The sequence below is a fragment of the Cyphomyrmex costatus genome, unplaced genomic scaffold, assembly GCF_001594065.2.
Source record: "Cyphomyrmex costatus isolate MS0001 unplaced genomic scaffold, Ccosl1.0 scaffold33, whole genome shotgun sequence".
Classification (NCBI taxonomy): domain Eukaryota; kingdom Metazoa; phylum Arthropoda; class Insecta; order Hymenoptera; family Formicidae; genus Cyphomyrmex; species Cyphomyrmex costatus.
The window spans coordinates 1,236,490-1,260,009 of record NW_017277450.1 but is presented as its reverse complement, the minus strand read 5'-3'; the positions used below and the strand labels follow the sequence as shown (position 1 = coordinate 1,260,009).

The following is a 23,520-nucleotide window of genomic DNA, read 5'->3' as shown; positions in this document are numbered from 1 at the left end:
TTTTATTAAGAATACCTGATTGCTTGCGACAGACGATGCGATTTTTCTCACTAGATTGTGCTTGCGATTTAGTAAATTTCTAAAAATTCTGTATTTTCTATGGTGTAAATCGTAGTAATTTACTAAATACGCAAGCAATTTAACAGAAAAAATTACTGTCTATTGCAAACTTGAGATGCTTCCAAACCTCTAAAGTGATTTCAAGAAAATTTCAAAACAATCTTGATAAAAAAAAATAGTTTTAAAAACATTATCGAAGCTGCGTAAAAAGATCTTTCTAACAAATACACTTTCATATTAATATGCTTCAAAAAGATTTCAAAAATTAACACCGAAACGATAACGAGAAAAATGTGGTTTTGTTTTTTCTTAAGAGGATGCTGGATTTAAGACCAAATTATTGACATTTATAAAAATCTCTGAATTAATTGACTGAATAGAACAAAAAATTCTTTTATAGGATTAAAGTAGACGCAAAATTAGGAGATGCTGCAGTGGACTTTATACTAAAATAAAAAAAAGTTAAGTAAATTTCTGACTTTTTTTTATTTTAGTAAAAAGTCCACTGCAGCACCTCCTAATTTTGCGTCTACTTTAATGCTTTAAAAGGATTTTTGATTCCGTTAGTCAATTAAGAGATTTTTATACAACTGTAATGTCAATAATTTGATCACTCCAGCATTACTTTAAACAAAATAATAACGTTAGTTATTATAGATTCACGCATTTCTACGAAGAAAATTGCTCTTAAACTTTTCGTCGTTACCTCGATAGAAACTTCTTAAATCTTATTTATAAAAGGAACTTCTTTTGAACTTTGAAACCATCACATCGAATATTAAAACTGACCAACTTGAATTATTTGCAAAATTCAGAAAGAGATTTGATTAATTTGACTTGATGCTAATCAAGTTGAAGAAAATTCGCTATCAGCGACGGAACAGTCGACAGGTGTTCTTAATGATATTATCAAGATCATCGCGCTCAGTTCGTATTCAGCGACGTTCTATCGCAGATGATAGATCCGTTCTAACATCTTTGTCACGATAGACGTCTAATTATTCGGTGGTCTCGGATTATTAGCGCCAATTGACGAGTCAAAACAGTCGATAAGGTGACCTTGCATAACCCACGAAGACACGTGTTTCTCAAAATTACAAACACTTGTATGCTTTGAAGCACAATTTACGTTATTCTGATGTCTCACGAGTGCTAAATTGTAAACAGCGCGTCTTTCAGCACGGAGCTCGTAATTTCGTTTATATCGATTCAAAGTGGAACTCGATCACTACAATATTGCAGACTTTTTTTCCGGTTATATTGCGGTTTTATCGTTGTCGAAATTCGAGAGAGTGTGCACGTAAAAATAAAAAAAAAGGTTTAAAAAACACAAAAGTGAAAACTGCAGCGATGTGCGACAATTGTGTTGTGACGATCGCGGATTGTAACGCTGCGCAAATATTCGAAAAGCAATCAAAAGCATAATATTGACTCTGAATACGATTTATAATTGCAATCTAATTTCAATTAAATTATAATTATAATCTTGCTTGGCAGCAAAGTTGTAATCATTAATGTTGTGAACCGATTGTTCGCAGTGCGTACGGAAACGTAAAAACGAGGAACGTTTATTTTATCAAATAATTTAAACGTATCCACGCTTTTCATCAGTACGAATCGCTTTTCATGCTTGCGTATACTGCCTTGGAATTCAGTTGGAAAAATTAAGAATGCATGAATGACACTCTTATCCCATCTGCTTCGTGTTAGTTTTTCTTTATAGTCTCGAAAGGATTTTGCAAGAAGAAGATTATATTGTCGCAAGTGAGTGACCCATTAACAATCAACAGAAAAAGATTTATCGAGAAGCCTGACGCGTTCTTTGTTTGCGTGCGCGATACCGAGTGATATCAGAATGTGCATACGGGCGAAGGTATTGTCATGATGAACCGAACTAGCGTGTGACATCCTCACGAAGGTTCCGAGCATGGGGACGTCGAGCCAGGACGGGGACATCGAAAACGACACGCTCGATTTCTGGCGGGACTGGGATCTAAGCGAGTTGACCGAGGCTGAGTACCTGAGCAAGGTGCTGGGACCCAAGTACCTGTCCCTCAGACTGGTAATACCACTCACGATCGCGTACGTGGTGATCTTCATTACCGGAATTTTCGGTAATCTCGCCACGTGCACGGTCATCGTCCGGAACTCATCCATGCAGACCGCCACCAATTACTATCTCTTCAGTCTGGCCATATCCGACCTCACTCTACTTTTATTAGGTAAACGAACAAAACAAACATCAAAATTGCTTTTCGATATTGTCTTTTTGTGCTTCAAGCGTTTTTTTTACAGGCTGATGTTTCTTACGGATTAGATACTAATTGTTTTTTCTTTTATACTTTTCTCTCACATTTATTATATTTATCCATCGGTGAGAACACAGTTAGACAATTTTTGTCAAATTTAACACGTTTCAGATGTTCAAAGGATTCATACAAATTTTCGTGTTTAACTTAAGATGAATATGAAAGTAACTAATATAATCTGTAAACACAAATATTTTTTCAGTCAAGTTAATATTAGTGAAGTGTTAAAAATTAATCTATATTTTATTTATTCATCTTAGAATTAACGTTTTAAAATACATGCTTATATTACTTGTTTACTTATTTATCAATTATTGTATTCTTTTGACACTAAAAGAAATATTGATCTCAAGTTATAAACAAGCTATTTAAATAACATAGTTATATTATGTTAAAAATTCAACTCAAAATTTGAACAAGGACTTCAGTCGACCAGTTTTAACACAAATACAAAATGTTTTTACTGTGTAAAGAGAAGTCACATCATTTCAGTTAGGATGATCTTCTCAGATCCAATAACAACATAGTAAAACCTAATTTGATAGGTTAATACTCGTTGCAGAATCTATCTTTAAATAGCTTGGACTCTAACAAAATGTGTATGTGTGTGTGTGTGTGTGTGTGTGTGTGTGTGTGTGTGCTCGCAGATGATTTTAATAAAAGAATATTCTGAATATTCCTATAAAAAATATGAAATGAAAGAAATAAGAATATATTATTTGACTAAATACATGCTATTGCATATTTAAATAAAATACGAGTCTTATATATGTTTGCCTCAGCAAAATCTGCCTTTGGCATAAAATTTCTTTTCTTTTTATTATTGTCAAAACAGATAATATAAAATGTAAATATAAGGAATAGGATATCAAGATCTAAGCTATTATTTCGCGCTTTCTATGTTCTCTTTATTCATGTTTCATTATCTCTCGTAATGTATAGAATTTTATGTTTATAAAATGAATTACATATTTGCGAGCTGAAAATTCGCTTCCTTTATCACTCTCGTTTCAATCGGGAATCGATATAAAGCAACGCCGACAACCGAATCGCCTCTGGCTGGTAAATCAACGACTCGTTAAATGCCGATGGCTCTTCGCTCGCTGATAATGCGATTTTGATAATTGGTAAAGCAATTGATAACGATAGCTGACTCGCTTAAACCGTCCTCATTTGGATAACGCAGAATAATAGATATGTTTTGCGGTGTCGATTTGGCCGAGAACCTGTTTGCAAAATGTCTAAATTTCATTGGACTATTCTCGATTGGACCGGTCAGGTCTAAAAAAGTTTTAATAATGAATGAGGTCAAATTCTTATTGTAGGAACAAATTGGTTTGGATTTAAAAACTAAAGGGAGCAGTAGAACGAAGCCAATCCCTTTACTTTGACGTGATGACAAATTAAACTGAGAATTCCTAGCATATATATATATATATTTCTCATATTTCTTCGCGTTTCTTTGTTAATAGGTTATTTTTTTACGTAATTTTAACAAACAACATCGACAATAAAAAAATATTACAATCGTGAAACTGATAGCGTTTTAAAAATATTATTCGCATATTTTTTCGTCATATTTAAAATCAATATAAACGATATATTATTATATTAATACAAGCATCTCCTTTATTGAACGTTTCAAGAATATTATTCATATATTGTTGTCACGTTTACAATGGAAACGAAATATTAGATAAATACAGGCATTCCTTTATTGAGTTATTTATTAAAAAACCACAGATATTGTAACTGAGAATGTTTAAAAATGCAATTCAAACTATTGTTTCATCAATACTGTCGATATATTTAGACGCTAGTATATTTTTGTATTTAACTAATTTGTAGCTCTTTGATTAAATTTAATCAAAATTAAATTTAAATTAGTATGTATTATTAAGTAACGCTTGACAACACGATCAGCATTTCAAAGCACGAATACAGACGATCTTTCATCGGATAAATAAAATCAATTATTGTACGTTATCTGTATTATCGCGATCACATACACTTTTGATACTCTCCTGCTTTCCTAGCATTGACGCACGTAGATAAAAGCATGAAATTAATCTCCGTTTTATGTGTACAATTACGATTGTTATCTGCACAGTGGTTTGTTTGCCGATGGTAACAATGGCATTCGTATTTACGTCATTGCGAGGAATTCGCGAGACTGAAGACTTGGACATGATAACAATTCCACATCAAAAGTCTGAGAGATAGGCTATTTAAACAAAATACGAGTCTTATTATATGTAGGTACAGTTTTTATCTAAACGAAATCTCTTCTTTAGCCTGAGGAATTTCTTTTCTTCTTTAATAAGTTTATCTAGACTATTTTATGAATAAATCAAACAATTAAGGAAATTGACCTATAAACGATATAAAGAACTGTGAAAGACGTATATTATAAAATGTATATAAAAATTTTATCAAGCATTAAGATCTACTTGCTACCTTTTTTCTTAATTGTTTGAATATTCTTTTCCCTTTATCCATTCTTTAAAATAGCAGATAATGTAAAATATATAAATGTAAGAATATCAGAGTTTAAGCTATATAATATTTCGCGATTCATGTAATTCTACGTTCTTTATTATTCTTTTCACTATTTTCAATCAGCTGTTTTATGAATCAATGCAAAGAAATCAATGCCCGTATAATAAATTGTACAATAAATGAAACAATTTGAATAGTATTTGAATAATACTTGAGCAGCATTTAATACACTGAATAAGAATATTAAGTAAAAAAGTCCAAATTTCTTGTATTAAAGCAGACAGAAAAATATAATTTGTATGGATGTGTGTATGTAGACGTCATGAATAAATTAAAACTGGCGTGTTTGTCAAAAATTAAAATAGAAATTCTTTATTTAGAAAAAAATATTGTGAAAAGTCAACAACAGATGTACGAACTATTCAAACATACCGCTTGGAATCGAGAGGGACGTGTCACTTACGAAGGATTTAATTATAAATCAGTTATTTTGGCATGAGAGAGACTAAGAAAAACAGAAGAAGAGAGAAACTGAAACAATCGCATCCGTAGCGCTCACGAGTAAAACGGCAATTTTGCAATGCAATAAAAGGTTTTATCATGTGACGAATGTTGTTGTATAACACAAGTGCCACTTTGACAAATGTTAGGCACAATAGGAACGACCGAAAGGTTTCCACTCGAGGAGGCTATACCATTCACGTTTACGTTCAACTTCCAGTGGGAATCAGACTTTACGAAGGTTTCGACACTAACTGTGAAGCTTTATAAAAAAAACCAAGGATAGACAATTAATATACAATATGTTAGACGACTACTGGACAGCTTTTACGCTTTGGGAGATGACTGAAAAGTACAAAATCCGACATATCGAAAATCTGAGAGGAAGGGGAAATGTACTTTTAACATGGCTTGCACAGGGAGGAGCATTCTTTTAAATTTTGATAAGGAGAACCAATTAAATTATGAAAATCATTTTTACAATGAAAAGTTAAATACTCATTGCTCAATTTGTGGCACGTGTTATTCGTAAGAAATTCGATTAAAATTTCTCATTGAGTTTATAATAGAAATTTAATATTAGCATATTAACATATTTGTCAGAAAGTTAACTATTTTAATACATTTTGTACAAAAATAAATTTTTTCTCTTTTTATCGAAATTCCGGGTATACCCATAACTTTTAATATTATTATAATAAAATGTGCTTATTTCTAATTCATATCTATAAAAGATTTGTTATATAAATATTTGCGACATTTTCATTCAGATCTTTTCATTTCTATTAAATTATTAAAAGAAACCATCTCTTAGAACCACGTGTTAGCAAAAAATTAATGAAGAAAGAAAGAAATCGAAAAAAGTTAGTACAAAAGCAGTAGAAGAAAACGGGATATTAACGGACCGTTGCATTAATGAACAGACAGTAGAATAAAAAAATATTAGATTACGCTGAAAGACACAAAGATTTGTCTTGTATAAGCTCTTCGCTTATACAATATATAATACGTTCATTAATTAAAACACGAACATTTGAGTGGTACTTGAATGGAGTTTATTCGATTTACAATGATATGCGCTGAATGTTCGCAGTTTATTTCTACGGCGAAGGTATATAATGATTGAAAGTTATTTTAATTTGCGCAGGGAAGGATGCGCGTAACCTCGTTAATATGGTCATGATACAGTGATGCTTTCGCGCTAATTACCAGCCTGGTTTAAGTCAGTCGTAAATCTGTTTTTTGGAAAATTAATTTACACTCATGAAGGAAGGAGAGAAAAAGGGCTATACAAATGTTTTATCCGAGAGCATATCGTACGAGATTGTGATGCTGATACAAGCAGATATTCGAACGTACCTTGTGTGTTCTTACTAAGCTTTGCGATTTTTACTAATTTTTTATTGAGTCTAAAGTTAAAGATTAACAGTTAAATTCAAAAGACAGAACATTTCTGAATGTTAATAAAAAACATAAGACGTAATCAAATATTTATATAAGTGCATGAGTATAAAGATTTAAAAAAGTAGCGTTTCACGCATACTAAGTATATATACACCCAATATGATCTAAGTATATGTTTTCCTCTTTTTCGTAAAAATATGTTACAAAAATAGAAAATAAAGTGATACGTGCAATGCTACTTTTATACAAATAAAATTATAAGATTATATTATTATTAACATATTGATATGTTTATTGACAGATAAGAATACACGAAGAAGTATTACAAAAAAACTATTTTTTGCAGACAATGATCTTATCTTTACACAACACACACACACACACACACACTTATCTATTAATTTATTTATTTTCACGATGTTTCACTTACACTCCGTATTTCTAGTTTGATAGGATTATATTACGAGTAATTCTACTTTTTTTTTTCATTATGAACATAACATTGTGACGAAAATATTAACACATTGAGTGCCGACTAATTTTTATAGATGTACCAGAAGCCAAAGCTTGAAACTATCCAATGTTTGGAAATTATTATTTTTTATGCAATTTGAGAATCTTGGTTAGTTATTTTATAGTATGAACAATAATGACGATTAAGTCGTCAATGAGAGTTCAGCGTGGTTGATAGTATGCAAGTAAAAATATTATGAAATTTTTTTACTCGAAACTCTTTATTTCATTAAATTGTACGTTTCGACTCACTTCGAAGTCCTCTTCAGCAATTGTATATGTTTCTCCTTTATGAGTAAAAGATGAATCGACAGTAAATTAACAGATTTGATGTAGTGAAATCTGTCAATTTGCTGTCGATTCATCTTTTACTCATAAAGGAGAAATATATACAATTACTGAAGAGGACTTCGAAGTGAGTCGAAACGTACAATTTAATGGAATAAAGAGTTTTGAGTAAAAAAAATTTCATAATATTTTTACTTGCATACTATCAACCACGCTGAACGAAACGTACAATTTAATGGAATAAAGGATTTTAAGTAAAAAAATTTTATAATATTTTTACTTACTATCAACTACGCTAAACTCTCATTGCCCGGCTTAAGTCATTATTGTTCTTAATTTTGAAGAGTCCGCACTTTTTTATGGTTTCATTTTAGTATATTATACTGGAAATCACGGAAATCTGTGACACACAGTCAATGTCACATGTGTCGCCGACGCTCGACACGTTAACTAAATATATGTATAATGTAAAACATAAATAAAGAGCTACAATAACATAAACTATTAAAATTAATAACCATCTTTTGGTAGTTTTATAAAAAATTATATTTACTTACGAACTATTACATCACATTTCGCATTTTGCTTTACTGATGACGATAACAGAATGAACAAATTGAGCAATAAATCGATGCAATTTAGTCAGATAGATAATCTACACGAGCTACTACTGCTATCTATAGAACTAATCGCGTAATTACAAACAGCGAACAGGGCGTTTTGAGTACACACCCATATTAGATCTGGTTATATCTTACATTAAAGTAATTGAAAATATGAAAAGAATAAGAGAATTAAAGCAAAAAATGAGAATCATGTCTCAAATTTTGCGAGAAAAAAAAACTAAACTTTAAAGAGTGATGACATTCTTATAATTTTCTTGCCCATTACGTAAAATATATTTAACCCTTTTCGTTTTTTTGCATATTTTTACTGTTTTCGTCTAGTTCAAGTTCTTTTTACTATTCTAAGTTTTCAGAAAATGTGAAAAAAATTCAAGATTACTTTTCAATATCTCTATTATAATATCAAATAGTTAGTAGTTTATTGTAGACTCAAAGTTTTTAATAAGATATTTTAGAAGGACGAATCAGACTCCGCGTCCTCCTTTATGTTAAATAAACTTGAATAGAAATTTTGCTGTTGGAATTGTGCCAAAAAAGACCTTTAAATTACAGCTGGAGAGTTAATCAAATATATATTCATATAAAAATTATTCTTAAAACTGTTCAATAATGAAAATTAAAATTCTTTATTAAAATTATTTTTCTTTTACGTTTTACAGATCCTTTCGAACATTTTCAGTTTGGCTCATTGAAAATTTAATGGAATATGTATATAGGAATACACTAACATAAGTCAAGGGAAGGTCAAAATGACTTTATTTATGTACGTTTATTTCTGTATGACATCATAAAAGTCAAAATGATGACTTCTTTTCATACAAAATTTAACTCTTTATTGACGTTAAAAATTAAAATAAAGTTATTTTGATTTTTTATTAATTTTTATGTATTCCTTAAGTTGGAATGAAAACTCGCTCTAAAGAGTAAAAATTGAATCAATCTTGAAAAAGAGCTTAATTTTTAATTTTTTTTTTTTAAGAGTAAAATCTTCAGAGTAAAAGATTTTAGAAAGTAACATAAAAATAATTTATTAATTAATCCATAACGTTAATTAATTGTTCTAGGTCTTCCCAATGAACTAAGTGTATTTTGGCAGCAGTATCCGTGGGCCCTTGGCACGGGATTATGCAAAATCCGGGCGTATGTGTCAGAAATGTAAGAAATAGCACGTCTGGTTTTTTGTATCCCACAAAGAAATCTGACACTCTTCTCTAAATCTGGGCATCGATTTCCACAGGTCGTCCTACGTATCGGTTCTTACGATTGTGGCTTTCTCTATGGAAAGGTATTTGGCCATCTGCCATCCATTGCACGTCTATTCAATGAGTGGTCTCAAAAGACCAACACGTTTCATCCTTGCAGCCTGGTTGATTGCAATTGTCTCGGCCATACCGTTCGCAATTTATACCAAGGTCAATTTCGTCGAATATCCGCCAGGTTAAGCCGACATACTAATTCCTTGCAATTATCGTAAATCAATATTCGATAATTAATTGTTCAAATCTTTTGTAATCTCAAGTCTTAAACTTTTATTAAAAGTTTGTCATTGCATCGGTCGTTTAATTTCCTCCTCAGAATTTTCTCTTGTATGCAACAAGTGCGAAATATATAAAATTTAATTCCGAATATCTAATTATTTTAATTATTTAAACTGCAGTTTTAGTACACAAATTTATTTAAAATAACTATGATCTACGTTAAAATGTCAAGTTCTCTTTTCAGGATCAGGAAATTACTCAGCTGATTCGGCGATTTGCGCGATGCTTCTGCCTGACATGCCAAAATTTCCCCTTTATGAGCTCAGTTGCATCGTATTTTTTCTAATACCGATGCTTATGATCCTTGTAGTGTATACGAGAATGGGATTAAAAATTAAAAGCAGTACCAAAGAAATACTTGGCCCGATACAAGCCTCCGTTCATGGCGATCATCGACAGATTCAATCCAGAAAATCTGTCATCAGGATGTTAAGTATGATAATCATAGCCTTTATTCTCTTTAATTATAACCATAGTTTTATTTTTTTCTTCTAATGATATAATTGTAGCGATAATTAAAAAATTGGCGAGTAGTTGAATAATAAATATAATTACATTAATTGTAGTCTAATTTTTGTTAACGGTAATTCGGTTAATATTATACTCCTTTTGTTTCTTATTTTTGATATTAACAATTTCAATAAACAATGTAAAAAAAGATTTAGGTTCTAACAAGATAAATCAATAATTAATAAATATTTTAGAGAAATGTCTCTAAAGCATTTATTAATTAACAATCTTAATAATTAAGAGACATTAATAATTAAACTTTAAAAGTTTTTTAAGATTCCTGACGTAATTTCTTTCAGGCGCGGTCGTTATCATGTTTTTCCTTTGCTGGGCTCCGTTCCACGCCCAACGTTTACTTTACATCTATGCACAGGATTCCGATTATTACCCAGATTTAAACGAATGGCTCTATATTCTGAGCGGCTGTCTATATTACTTCAGCACTACTGTCAATCCGATTCTCTATAATTTGATGAGCATCAAATACCGTCATGCATTCAAACGAACAATAGGCTGCAGAATGAGAAGGCCGACGAGCAAAATTATGATAGTTAAGAAATCTCATCCGCACAGATGTGATTCCTTGAGCGAACCTCATGACCGAAATGTTGCATGCTCTGTTAGGTACGTATGGTAGTTTGAAAAGTATAAAAAATGTTATATCAGATAAATATATAATTTTAATATTGTATAATAATTTTATATTCTATAAAACATGTTTGTCGAAACATGATTCTTTTTTTATAATCTAATATACGATATATTGCATTACAGTAATTTCACATTTTTTTCTTTAGGCATACGATTGCTCAAGTCAAAAATATATTTTGTTTTACGTCGACCCAACGAGAAAGTATCAAAGATAGCAATAGAAATAATGGAAATGCAAGCAATTTTCCTCAAAATGCTTACGCGTTACAAAAGAAGAATTCATCCTCGTCGTTTCTCTTTGAACGAGGACATCTTCTCGCTCATCAGCAGCCTAGCATCGAAAGCACGACATCCACAAAAAGATCGGAAGACAGTGTTTCCGTAGCTAAAAGCAGTCTGTGATCTATTTCCATTCGCTTTTATTTAGATATGCATTTATAATGCGCGTCGCTGTAAATAAAACTAGACATATTCGAATGATCGATTATTATAAATGCGTCTGAAAGGTTTTAAACTATATTGTAAATAAGTAAAATAAGATAGATAACCTGAATTATTTTTTATTAATTATAATAACGCGCCAAAATTTATTTTATACTATTTATTTCAGAATAAATTTTACACATATTATACCTGATATTTATTTTACGCATTCGTGATATTTTGCAGTTTTAAAAGGCAAAGGTTTGAAATCCTGACATGAGAGTAATGCTTTTCGTCAAAATGCTAATATTTTCCATAGGAATCATAAAATACGCTTTACGTCAACAAGCTGTACTTTAATAAAGATATATTTGCTGCAATAAATCGTTCAAGTAAGTTTTTAATAATAAAATCATTTCCAAAGCTTCAGCTTATTTTAACAGCGGTATTATCAGTCAAGTTCCTAATTAGTTAATTATCAATATGTAAAATACACGTTTTTGCTCAAATAAAACGTTACTTTTTATTTGCAATTATTATCCTTCAATATAAAGTAATAATTCCCCGTATATAAACTTTTATATACGGAGAATTTTATTTATTCTTATTGGACCGCTAAACTTTAAACCAAATGATACAATACCACAGCGGTGTAAGCTGGATCACGGGTGCTTCTAAATAATTGTGTGTGAATTTACATACTGTATGTAATTAATTTTCACTGCAAAAAATTAATTATTTACAGTTTTTAATAGGTTATTTAACATTAATAGAATCGATATAAGATGCATAAACAGCATCAATAATTGTTAAATTGTTAGACAATTTAACTCGTGATATTACTGCGGTACTTTATTAGTGTTGCGTTTCAAATCTGAAAAAATTTTGGCGCGCGATCGAAGAATTTATACATTGCAGTATATAAATTCACATATAATTATTTAAAAGCACCCGTGATCCAGCTTACAATTAGATCGCTGTGGCATTGTCTCATTCGGTTTCATATATATTTTTCAATTTACAATACTTTACTTAATTGTTCAAGTTTTACATAGTAGACAAACGTATTCAAGCAGTGACAATAATTTTCCTGCACTATATTCAAATGACGTAACCCACGCATTTATTTCGATTTAAACGAGATACGTATTGTACTTATAACGTATACTCCTCTTTGTTTCTCGACACCAACTTCAAGAACTAAAAGAATATTTAGTACCGTGTAATTATTTATTTAACGTCCGTAACTTTAAAGTCGTGTAGATAAGAAGGCTATAAAAGTAAAAGATGACTTTTTGATAAATAAAGTAATTTAAGTGAGAAACCAATATAATCTATACATTCATTTTATCCATGTTCAAAAGATAGTTCCCGTCTCAAAGGTAATTCATGCAGAAATTCTTAATGGCAAAAGATTGTTCGCAGAATTAAATTTCCAGAATCACTTGACATTCCCGCATTGATTTTATGGAATTTGATTTAAGTAGATTCTTTAGAATTTTAATTTGATTTTAGAACTTATTTTATTTGTTTGGTACCTATACTGAATTAAAAAAGTAAGTTTTAAATAATTCGGTAATGCATAAAATCGCGATCAAAATTTTCCTTCAAAATTAAAATTAGATTCGATTTTAAGAAAAATATGTTAACATCACACTTATAAAATAGTAATTTTAGCATATCATTATGAAATAGACTTTATTTTTGTTACTGCACTGAGTTTCTATGAAGGTTAATTTCTACATTGAAGTCGGAAAGAGTTGAATCGATCGATTTTCTGTATTTAGCAAAACCTTCAACGAACCTTTAATGAATCTCCATTTACTACAATCATCGACTATATTTTACACCGTTAATTACAGTTAGGTGTATAAACCGTAGGGAATTAAGTCTGGTTCTATTTCGAGTAACAAATCACTAACGCGTTAATTACAAATACGAGTAAATTAACAAAATTAAAGAACTCTTAATGTTAAATAATAATATAAAGAAAGTGAAATTTAAGAGTCAATTTTAAAATCTTAATCTTAAAAACTTAACTTAACGCGTGAAAAACAAAACATTTACATTAATTAAGTTCATAAATACATATTTCGGCTTTTTGATTGAGCCATCTTCAAATATTCAAATAGATGCAGTAATGATACTTAGATAAATCAAAAATAACGCAGAGGAAAACGTTAAGTATATAATAACTTATATACTTATCTAACGATAAGTCCTGATGAATAATATGTAGAGAGACAGAAATTGCTCGCAAGCGGTGGAAGACTGATTGTTGGAAATTTCCGGAAGTTCCAAATGGCCTCATACAGCGCGAAAGATAATTGTATGACTATTTTAAACATCCGGAAATTTCCAACAATCAGTCTTCCACCGCTTGCAAGCAATTTCTGTCTCTCTACATATTATTCTTCAAGCCTTATCTAACTCATATACTTAAGGTTTTACTCGTGTGTTATTTTTAATTCATCTAACACACACACACACACACACACACATAAGTATCGTTACGGGGTCTATTTAAATATCTACAGATAGCTCAATCGAAAAGCCGAAATGTAATATATTTTACTGAATTTATAGTTTATATTTAATTTAGAAATATATAATATATTAAACATTTTATTTTTCACATGTTAAGTTTTTAAATTTAACTCTTACATACCCTTCACTTTCTTTATATTATTAATTATAAATAAGGTATGCACGTAGCATTTCGCTCTTTATATTATATATAACATTGATTGATATAAATCAATTTTTTATGCTATATCAAGAACTTAATTGGATGTAGAATCTTTTTAAACTATCAATTTTAAATATGCAATAATCTTTATTTTAGATATAGACAAGAAATCTTAAATTAAATTTTTGCAAAATTAAAACTTTTATAACGTTATTTTTGCCAGTGTTTCCATGGCTGTTGGAAAAAGCACACACACACACACACACACACACACACACACACACACACACACACACACACACACACACACACACACACACACACACACACACACACACACACATATACACGTGGGAGTTTTCTTATTAAATTTCATGAAGAGAGATGCTAAAAGTACATATTTTAGTACTAGCGTGCCAAGAGCTTCCTCATATCATGAAAACTAAAATAATTTAGACAACGTGATTTTAAATAAAATAAATAATTAAATTATGTGTCATAAAAATGGTGAAATATTTTCACATTAAATTACGAAAGTTCGAAAGAAAATGTATCAAATCTGGGAAAAGAACTTTTCAACAAAGGACAAAGCACACGTTGTGATGTTACATTATTTTTCATACTAGTAAATAATTTATAACATCTTTGTACTCTAATGTATCTTCGGTGTCTCTTTACGAAATGTAATAAGACAACTCTCATATGCCCTTTTCCAACAGCTCAGCTGGAAAAAATAGTATTATAAGTTTGAAACTTTAATTTTGTAAAAGATTAATTTAAGATTTCTTATAGGTATATTCTTTTTAAATTAAGAAAATTATTATATTATTAAAATATCTTTAAATTTTCGCTTCCTAAAGAATTGTGCCAGAAGAAAAAATTCGCGGAAAATTCACGTTTTTTTATTCTAAGCAAATTTTTCAAATACTCGTAACTACAAGATTTAATTTTCATTGAGCTATCAAATATAATGATAAAAATGTCAAATTTTATATATAATTGTTATCGATCATATTGTGAAATGATGCAAACACAAGATTTGCATCAGCGAATTGAGATGAAGATCTTACTCTTCGCCATGTTTCCATGTATCATTCAAATGTAAAATAAGTGTCTTACGTATAAATTCTCACAAAGGAAGTTTCGCTGAATTGGCAAAGTTTCAAAAGTGCTGTCGTAGATACTACGACCGAGGAACACGTTAACGTTTCATAAACGTTGATCGATAAAGATTTATTCCAAATCGTGTTGACTGAAAGTTCAACTAGAATAGTTACAAACAAGTTCTGTATGTTCGTACGCTTTCATTGAGCCTAGCATATTACGCAAATTCGACTGAATGCAAACTTAAATTAAATTTGTTATGAACTATTTTACATGAATTAAGAAATTTGGAGATTTTACTATGAAAAATTAGAAGTGCCTCAGAAATAATAGAGAACATGCAAAGCGCTGTTAATACAATATTTACGTATTTACATATTTAACATTTACATATTTTGATGAAAGCCTCAAAGCTCATTTATTCTATACGATTATCGGATGTTTGGATCGTTTCCTAAAATGGGATTGTCATATTTTGATGCAGCATTGCAAGAGGTGGCGGCGGTTCCCTCAAAAAGGTATTTCAAGAAAATCCTATTTAGGCAAACAGAGGCCAATTTAAGAAAATTTCTCATCTACATACTTTTCCGCTCCGAAAATATAAACAACAAAAGCGTAAGTATTCAAAGAAATAAGTTTCACATATATTCTAAAAATATTCTAAAAGAATTTTTTTCTCTTATTTGAAGAAGATTCAATTTTACGAATTATATTTTTGAATTATTTTATAACTTGTATTAAACTATTATTAATAATTTATTTCTTATAATTAATAAACGGAAAGAAACAGAGGGATTAAAGAAAATTTAAAACATTTTCTAAAAGACTATTTTGAATTCTAAGTTTATTTTTTAGATTCGTGACAATTATCTTTTGACAAATTCTAAAAGTTATTATATATATATTTGCAAAAGAATCGATTATAATAAAATGATGTATACTCTTAAAATAAACCATTTTAATTTTATCATAAATTATTATAATCGTACTATAATCATAATCGCAAATTATGATATTAGTTAAACAAATAATAATTTCTTAGAATATATTTTTATACTTTCTTAGTATCAGTAATAATAAGAATAATTCAATTTTTTTAAATTCATTTTTTTGTACATATTAAAATAAAATGAAGTAAATATAAAGAAAATTAAAAGAAAATCTATACACCCGTTGTATTTTACAATATTGAAATTTATATCCTCTCTTTCTGAATACGAAAGACATAGCTAATAAGAACAGACATTTAAAAATGTACAATACATTTTTCATAATTTTCGCAGGAGTTTGTTGTTTTTCATTTCGTTGTACGCGCGACAGATTTCAGAATGTTACAATGTTCATACAACGTGATAAATTTCTCTCGTGCAAAAATGTAACCTACGTTTGCAACATTCGTAACAAATGTCTTCCAAACCACAATTTTCCGATCGCGCGTGCCGAAACGTTGCGCAAATAATTTCGGCCAGTGCGATGAAATGATAGATTTGACTTTTGTAAAATTTCTCGTCTGTCTGAAAGAACTGATTGTTCTTATTATAGCGCAACTCCTTGAAACGACTGTGAAATGCGTGCTGCCGGCGGTAATCGCGCAACTAACGGGACCGAGATATTTACGATGGGTAAAGCCTCGATGATTTGTAGCGAAACAAGACTGCGACCTGTTTGATCGATCCCGCTTTCTCCTTTCAGACGCGAAATGTTCTTTAGTCTCGCTATCTTATTTTGTGCGAAATTCTCTATATGCATGGCATGAATAAGGACAAAAATGAAGAAACGTTAACTCCGACACTTTCGTTATCATTGTCGTGGTAAGCATTAATTAAACAAAAAAAGGTAAAAGGATGGCAGGAAACGCCTGACGAAGAGATGCTATAATCGCTCGTAATATATTTCAGTATATTTAACGATTCCCGTTTTTGCCCGCATTCATCTTGTGTGTTATACGCGTGAACATATATTACACCATATTAATGTAACCATTAAGAAAATTATGGATCCAATAGATCAAGTTATCGCTGATAGCAGTTAATGGTACGTCAACCTGTATAAAATAAAGTAGATCGATGAGAAACATCTCGTCTATCGATAATATAATCTTGTATTGAAAAACAGAATTTTACATGCAGGTGCGCCACTATAAATTATCTACTCAAAATTGAAATTCTATACCGCTTTAAACACATCCAAAAGGCAATATTGAAACATTAACGGGCATAAATTATTTTGCAAATTTACAACATATATGGTATTATATATTCCAGACTTACCATGATAACCGTTAATAATAGATTCCTCCCAAAGAAAATTTTACATTGTGTAATCAGTTCAAAATTTTGATTAATTCGTAATAATTGCCATCACTGCAGTATCTTTTTAATCAGTTAATTTTGAGCTTATCTCAATTAAAACCTACAGTAGCTTCAATATTTTGGTATAAGAATTTTCATCTTAAAATGATTCTAGTCTAAGAATCAGAAAATACATCAAAATAGTATCATATATTGACTTAATAATGTGACAAAAAATGGCATAAATTTGATTAATAATCGATCAATATGACATTAACATTTTATAGTGAACTATAAGTATAATATAATTATAATTATGAAATATTAAAAAAATACATATTAAAGAAAATATTTTAATAAGATTTTTTCTGGTGCTATTGAAATTGAAGGAATATAGTGTCTGTATCATTACATTTATGATACACACTTTTTCTTGAAATTGTTTATCGCGCTTCATATAAAATTAGAAAATCCGACACAAGCAAGCGGTAAAAGGGGAAATAATGGGCATGAATTACGAAATCTAGTCAAAAATTGAAAGTAAATTCCAGCGCTGTTCTACGTATTCTATTAAACACTTTCATTACTGTGCAATGTGCTATGCTTAAGTGAACAAATTTCAAAAGTTTTAGTTAACTTCAAATCGCTCTCATTTAAAAATTACTATTAGCTTCAATATTTTGGCATTAGAATTTTTATCCCAAAATAATCTCAAGAATCTATCATTAATGGTTGTCACCGTATCAGGAACACCCTGTATATGATATTCGATTTGTATAGATAACATTAAATTTTATCGATCGTAAGGTTACCGCACATAAAATGACACAGCTGCATATGAAGGTCGTCTGGACCAATGAGCATCCAGCATAAAGTTGCTATATTGATTTGCATAACATATTATGTAAGTACTCATTGGTTCAGACAGTCTCATGCTATGCAGACGAAGCTATGTTACTTTGTACGCGATAGCTTTTAGAATGTATCGCAAAATATATAAGGAAAACGCCGCACTGCAGATGCATTATTAACATATAAATAAAAAACTGAATAAATGCGTAGTATAAAGCCGCTTTCATTCTTAAATAATTCTTCGTAAAGGACTTATTAAAAAGTTTTCATATTTCTCTACCTTTCTTTTTACATGGCGATTTAGTTTTCATAGCAGGATAATATCCGTTTTGCACATTAAATCGGACTCTTCTTTTTTAAATTTCTTTTAAATTTAATATTAACCTGCGTGATAATTATTTAATAATAAATAAAAGTTATACCTTTTTGACATTAAAACGTTTATGAACGAAGTGTCATGACATCGCAATATAATTGTATAGTAAGTAATGAAAAAACCTTATCGGACTGAGTAAAGGCCTCCCTAGAAGGTCAGTAATACTCAGTCAATATTACTGATCAGTATTACTGACAGTATGCATTAGGTTTTACAACCTTATACGATCAGTATTATTGACAATATTTCACTTCAGTTTGACGTGGTTTGGCGTACATTATTATCTATGGCGACATGGATCTTAGGGAAAAAGCATGTATTCAAATCCACACACACAAATCATCGTCAGTATTCCACGTCAATCCATCAATATTAACCACACACGATCAATAATACTGTCAGTATTCGTTAATACTGACAGTATATTATTGACCACATACAGAGACCTTAAGATCTTAATGCTTAAATAATGCTTAAATTTTGATGTGAATTTATATATATATATCTAATATTCATACAACACTACGCACCAAAATCATTTTCAATCTTTAATCTTTAAAGTTTAAACGCAATTTTAAACCAAACTGGTGTATAATATCACAAATTAATTTATGCAATGACAATTAAATATGGTAAACCTCATAAAACATTTACGGATAATTGAAAATATTATTTTGGTCATTTTGTAAGTGATATCTGTAAATATATACGTTACTTAAAATTTTCAAAAATTTTTGCTTTTAAAATGAGATAAATATATGTATGTACGAGTTTTGAAAAGAAAGTGACGGTACTAAATGTAAAAGTGAACAGTCCATGCATTAAAACACTATTTTTCACTGGTTCAGTAGTTTTTACAGAGTGCAATATTTCCGTTATATTTTGACGATATCATATTCACATGTTGCGTGTCTGTTATCTCTTTTTACCTCCCTATCTTGTCTGAAAATCGATGATCTGATTTATTTGTTTCACCAGTCAAAGTATGATATAGCAATAAAGTGCGATATAGCAATAAAATGTTATTGATCTTTTGCAGTTTGCGTTTTATTTTTACTTACTCGGCACGATATTTCTGCTGCTGGACTCGTATGCCGAAGCAACGAAATTGCCTCCTGAGAGATATACGTATAGCGTTTGCCATTACCATCAAGTGTATTTACCGGAGGAAGCGATGGCATTGCAGACACGCGACAGAGGAATGTTCTATCTCTTGGAAGGCGTCGCAACACATCGCCGGAAGAACGTGATTCATTTCATAGTTGACAAATAACTCGGCAATAGTAATAGAAAAGTAACGATAGCCTTACTAATAGTTACTTTTTTACTTCGGTATTTTACGTAACGATCGCACTATCAACACCGATCATTGTATGCTTTCAGACTAAAAGCTCCTAAATAAACAAATAAGAAGAATAGCCTACAACGGTCAAACCTGGATCATAGTGCTTATTATATAGTTATGTGTGATTTTTATATACTGCGTATGTAGTGCCCCCCAATAATCGCGCGCTGATATACTATTCAGATATAACGCAAACATACTTATCTCAGTATTATCACGAATTAAAATTGAATAACAATTTTAATACTCATAACATCATGGATCTCAATAATATTTTGAATGACATATTAAAATCTAAAGATGATAAATTATTTTTCTATATATTGAATATTATGAAGAATATCACGTAATTTTTGGCGTTTCGTCCCGGCTTCCACTACTGGACTCATCAGTAAGGTAATGTAGTGGAGACCTACCTCAAACGCCTTGGATGAAATATTAAATAGATTCTATATAAAGAGATATACGCATATCTCAATACTTACGAGAATTTGCGAATATCGATAGACCTCTGATGGCGGATCGACGCAGTAATATTCTTCGTAATATTTTTATTTGAAGTTGGAATAACGTCTCTTCGGCTTGACGTATAATTAATATATATTAAATTCTATTACGACTGTATATTGATAAACAAATAAGAAGAACAGCCTGTAACGATCAAACCTGGATTATAGTGCTCCTAAATAAAGTTTAACATTTTCCGACTGATGTCAAAAAAATTAGAACATTCTGCATGTTGAGGAGATTTTTATTATTAATAGAAACGACTTCTTGGCATAAAATATTTAGATATTATAGCAGAGATTCCAAACACGTGCGATGGAATTTATAAAGCGATCTTCTGATATTAATGTACGATTCGATTAAAGATGAACTATTATTGAACTAGTTTCTTTTATTCAATTTCTACTAAACTTAAGATTCTTAAAATCGTGTTACAAGAAAAAATCTTTGTATATGTCTATCCTATTTTAATTATATACATAAAAATTAAGATTTATATCTAAGAGTAAAAGTTATGTATTAGAAGATCCAAAAACAAGATGTAAAAATATCAATTAACTATCTTTATTGATGCAATATTAAGTTTTCCAGTTTCCTGTTTATAATTCTTATAAATTCCACAAAATTGATTTTAAACGTTTTGTTTAAAATCTATAATTTTACAATTTAGAGGTTTTATGGTTTTATAATTTTGCTTAAAAGAATTATAACTTGCAGCAATATGTAGCAGATGGAGAATGATTCATGGTTTACCGACAATCTTATGGAAGTTCTTGAAGTGTGTAATGTTTGCGGACAACATACAATTGAAGAAGAGATCTACTCGAATGCACTGAGCGATAAAAAGACGAATGGAAAAATCGGTCGTGCGTGTCATACAGGGCTTCTCTGAGGATGCGGAATGCCATTTAAACCGACGAGAGACTTTACGGGATTTTTCAAAGGACAAAAGCTGCTACAAATGTATTGTCCGACAAACAAAATCACGACGATCTGTCGCAACCAGCTACTTTGATCGACACGCGGACGATAATTTTAAGCCAGCAGTTGAAACTCACTGAAATCCCCGTGTCGACTTCAACAAGATCACTTCTCGACGCGACAGCAATTGTTGAAACCAACATAATTTCAGTCAGCTTAAAGCTCGATGTCATAAACACACGGAAATCTTTATATAAAGCTGTCACCGCAATAATATTATAACATGCAAAAACAAGAATATAGTACTGCAGTTTTGAATTTATATCAAAATTGTATGTTAAAACCACAAAAAGCGTCACATGAAACTTATTTTCTTATTATCTCCTAATAAATAAAAAGTAAAATTACTAAAAGATGATATAAATCTTTCTCTCAAAATAAATTTTCATTAATATTTGTTGCGACGAGCGTCTCATTTATTAACAGCGATAAAAGAGTAATAATTGAAAGGAGTGGAACACTTTTTGCGTCTGTTGTATGGAAAATTTAATTCAACTGAAACCATTTCGGTTTCATTGCTTTTATCTTTCTAAATGAATGTCTAGCAAATATGATTCGTGTGAATAAAATTTCTTAAAAATAGGTCGCCATAAATAGCGATTAAAAAATAAATTTTTATGCAAACACTAATATATAATAGAGATGCTACTGGTAATTTGATTTTGAAAGCGCTTTATTCTTCGAGTTAATCAAAGTATCTTCATTACGTAATCAATGATATACTACACGCACGAGTGAAAAACAGATGAGTGAATTTATCAAATTAAGTATTCGTGGCGCGTTCGACCGTCATAAATATTGGCACATAAATTAATATTTCCGCACATAACTTACTCCTCTCATCCATGCCCGACTACGTTTCGCGAATTCGCGATGTGTCAATTGGAAATTCATTTAGGAGATCGAGATTTAACGTAGATTTGCCAAGTTTTGTAAACTTACTTAATCTTAGAATGCATAATCTACGAGTCCTGTAAATATATATCCGTTATTGTGAAAAATATCTGTACATCTGAGAATTTTGTTACAGCACATAACGTTAAAATCGCGCTACATTTTACTTGATACATAAGAGATCATTAAAAAAAAAAACTGTTATATTACATTTCTTCAACAATTGCTTAAAACGTTGAATAAAACTAAATAATGCACACATATAAGCTTTCTCTCTTCGAGTTTAGAATACCTATTTTTCAAAATCTATTTGACATTCGTAGTCTATATTATATTTTTAGTGACTACGAGAGTTAGTTATTACATACAGGAGAAATAACTCGTGCAAAACATATAAAATATTTCCTCAAAACATTTATTTAGAGACAAAAAATAATATTATTTTACAAAATAAAGTTCTATTCATTTCAGGAATTTTAAATAGGAATTTTACGTAAAGCAGCATCGAGAATAGCAGAATATATTATTTACTGTCGTCGTTGTACATAAACTTATAATTAAAAAAATAATAAAATAAGAATAAATTAAAAAATAAAAACGAATAAATTAAAAAAACCGAGGTACAGTTTCTTTCAACTCGGTAAAATAACAGAACATTTTAATAACGATACGTAAAATTAGCGTCAAAAGTAATATTTTTAATTGTCAACCTAAAGCGTTAACAATTTCTGATTATAATTGACAAAAAAAATGCATAACTCTCAGTTAGTATTTTTACATCTCTCTCTGTATGTTACAAATACAGCTACAACTTTCTACGAAATGCATTCAGGAAATATCTCATGTCGGAAAATGATTGCGGGTTACATGATAAACATACAACACTTTCCATAATTAACGCGTGCGTTTGATGTATTATCATGAAAAGGAGTTTCTCGTTGCAAGCACGGTTAAGGTGCCTCGAATATCTGAAATAAGTCATGTCTGAAAGCTGTCTCTTAATTCTACCAATATATAGTAAGTTATATAAGATTAACTTTAATCTCTCTTATATGACTTATTAACTAACTGTTTATCTCTTTTTCTCATTCTAGAATTAGAAAAATAAATAGGTTAAATCGCGACATTAATTAATCATACATTGGAGAAATTGAGCGTT

General features: G+C 30.2%; 1 protein-coding gene and 1 long non-coding RNA gene across 2 annotated transcripts; both read left to right on the top strand.

Annotated features, from left to right (window-relative positions):
* Window positions 1-1,987: 1,987 nt before the first annotated feature.
* Window positions 1,988-11,301, top strand: LOC108775838 (neuropeptides capa receptor). Its single transcript, XM_018542284.1, has 6 exons — window positions 1,988-2,282; window positions 9,265-9,355; window positions 9,438-9,637; window positions 9,923-10,171; window positions 10,548-10,872; window positions 11,046-11,301. The coding sequence occupies exons 1-6, from the start codon at window positions 1,988-1,990 to the stop codon at window positions 11,299-11,301; spliced, it is 1,416 nt and encodes a 471-aa protein (XP_018397786.1).
* A 5,165-nt stretch (window positions 11,302-16,466) lies between these two features.
* LOC108775886 (uncharacterized) lies at window positions 16,467-20,223 on the top strand. The gene is made up of 5 exons (XR_001940772.1): window positions 16,467-16,737; window positions 16,808-16,926; window positions 17,014-17,149; window positions 19,674-19,928; window positions 20,018-20,223. It is a non-coding gene; the product is annotated as an uncharacterized LOC108775886 (long non-coding RNA).
* The last annotated feature ends 3,297 nt before the right edge of the window (window positions 20,224-23,520 follow it).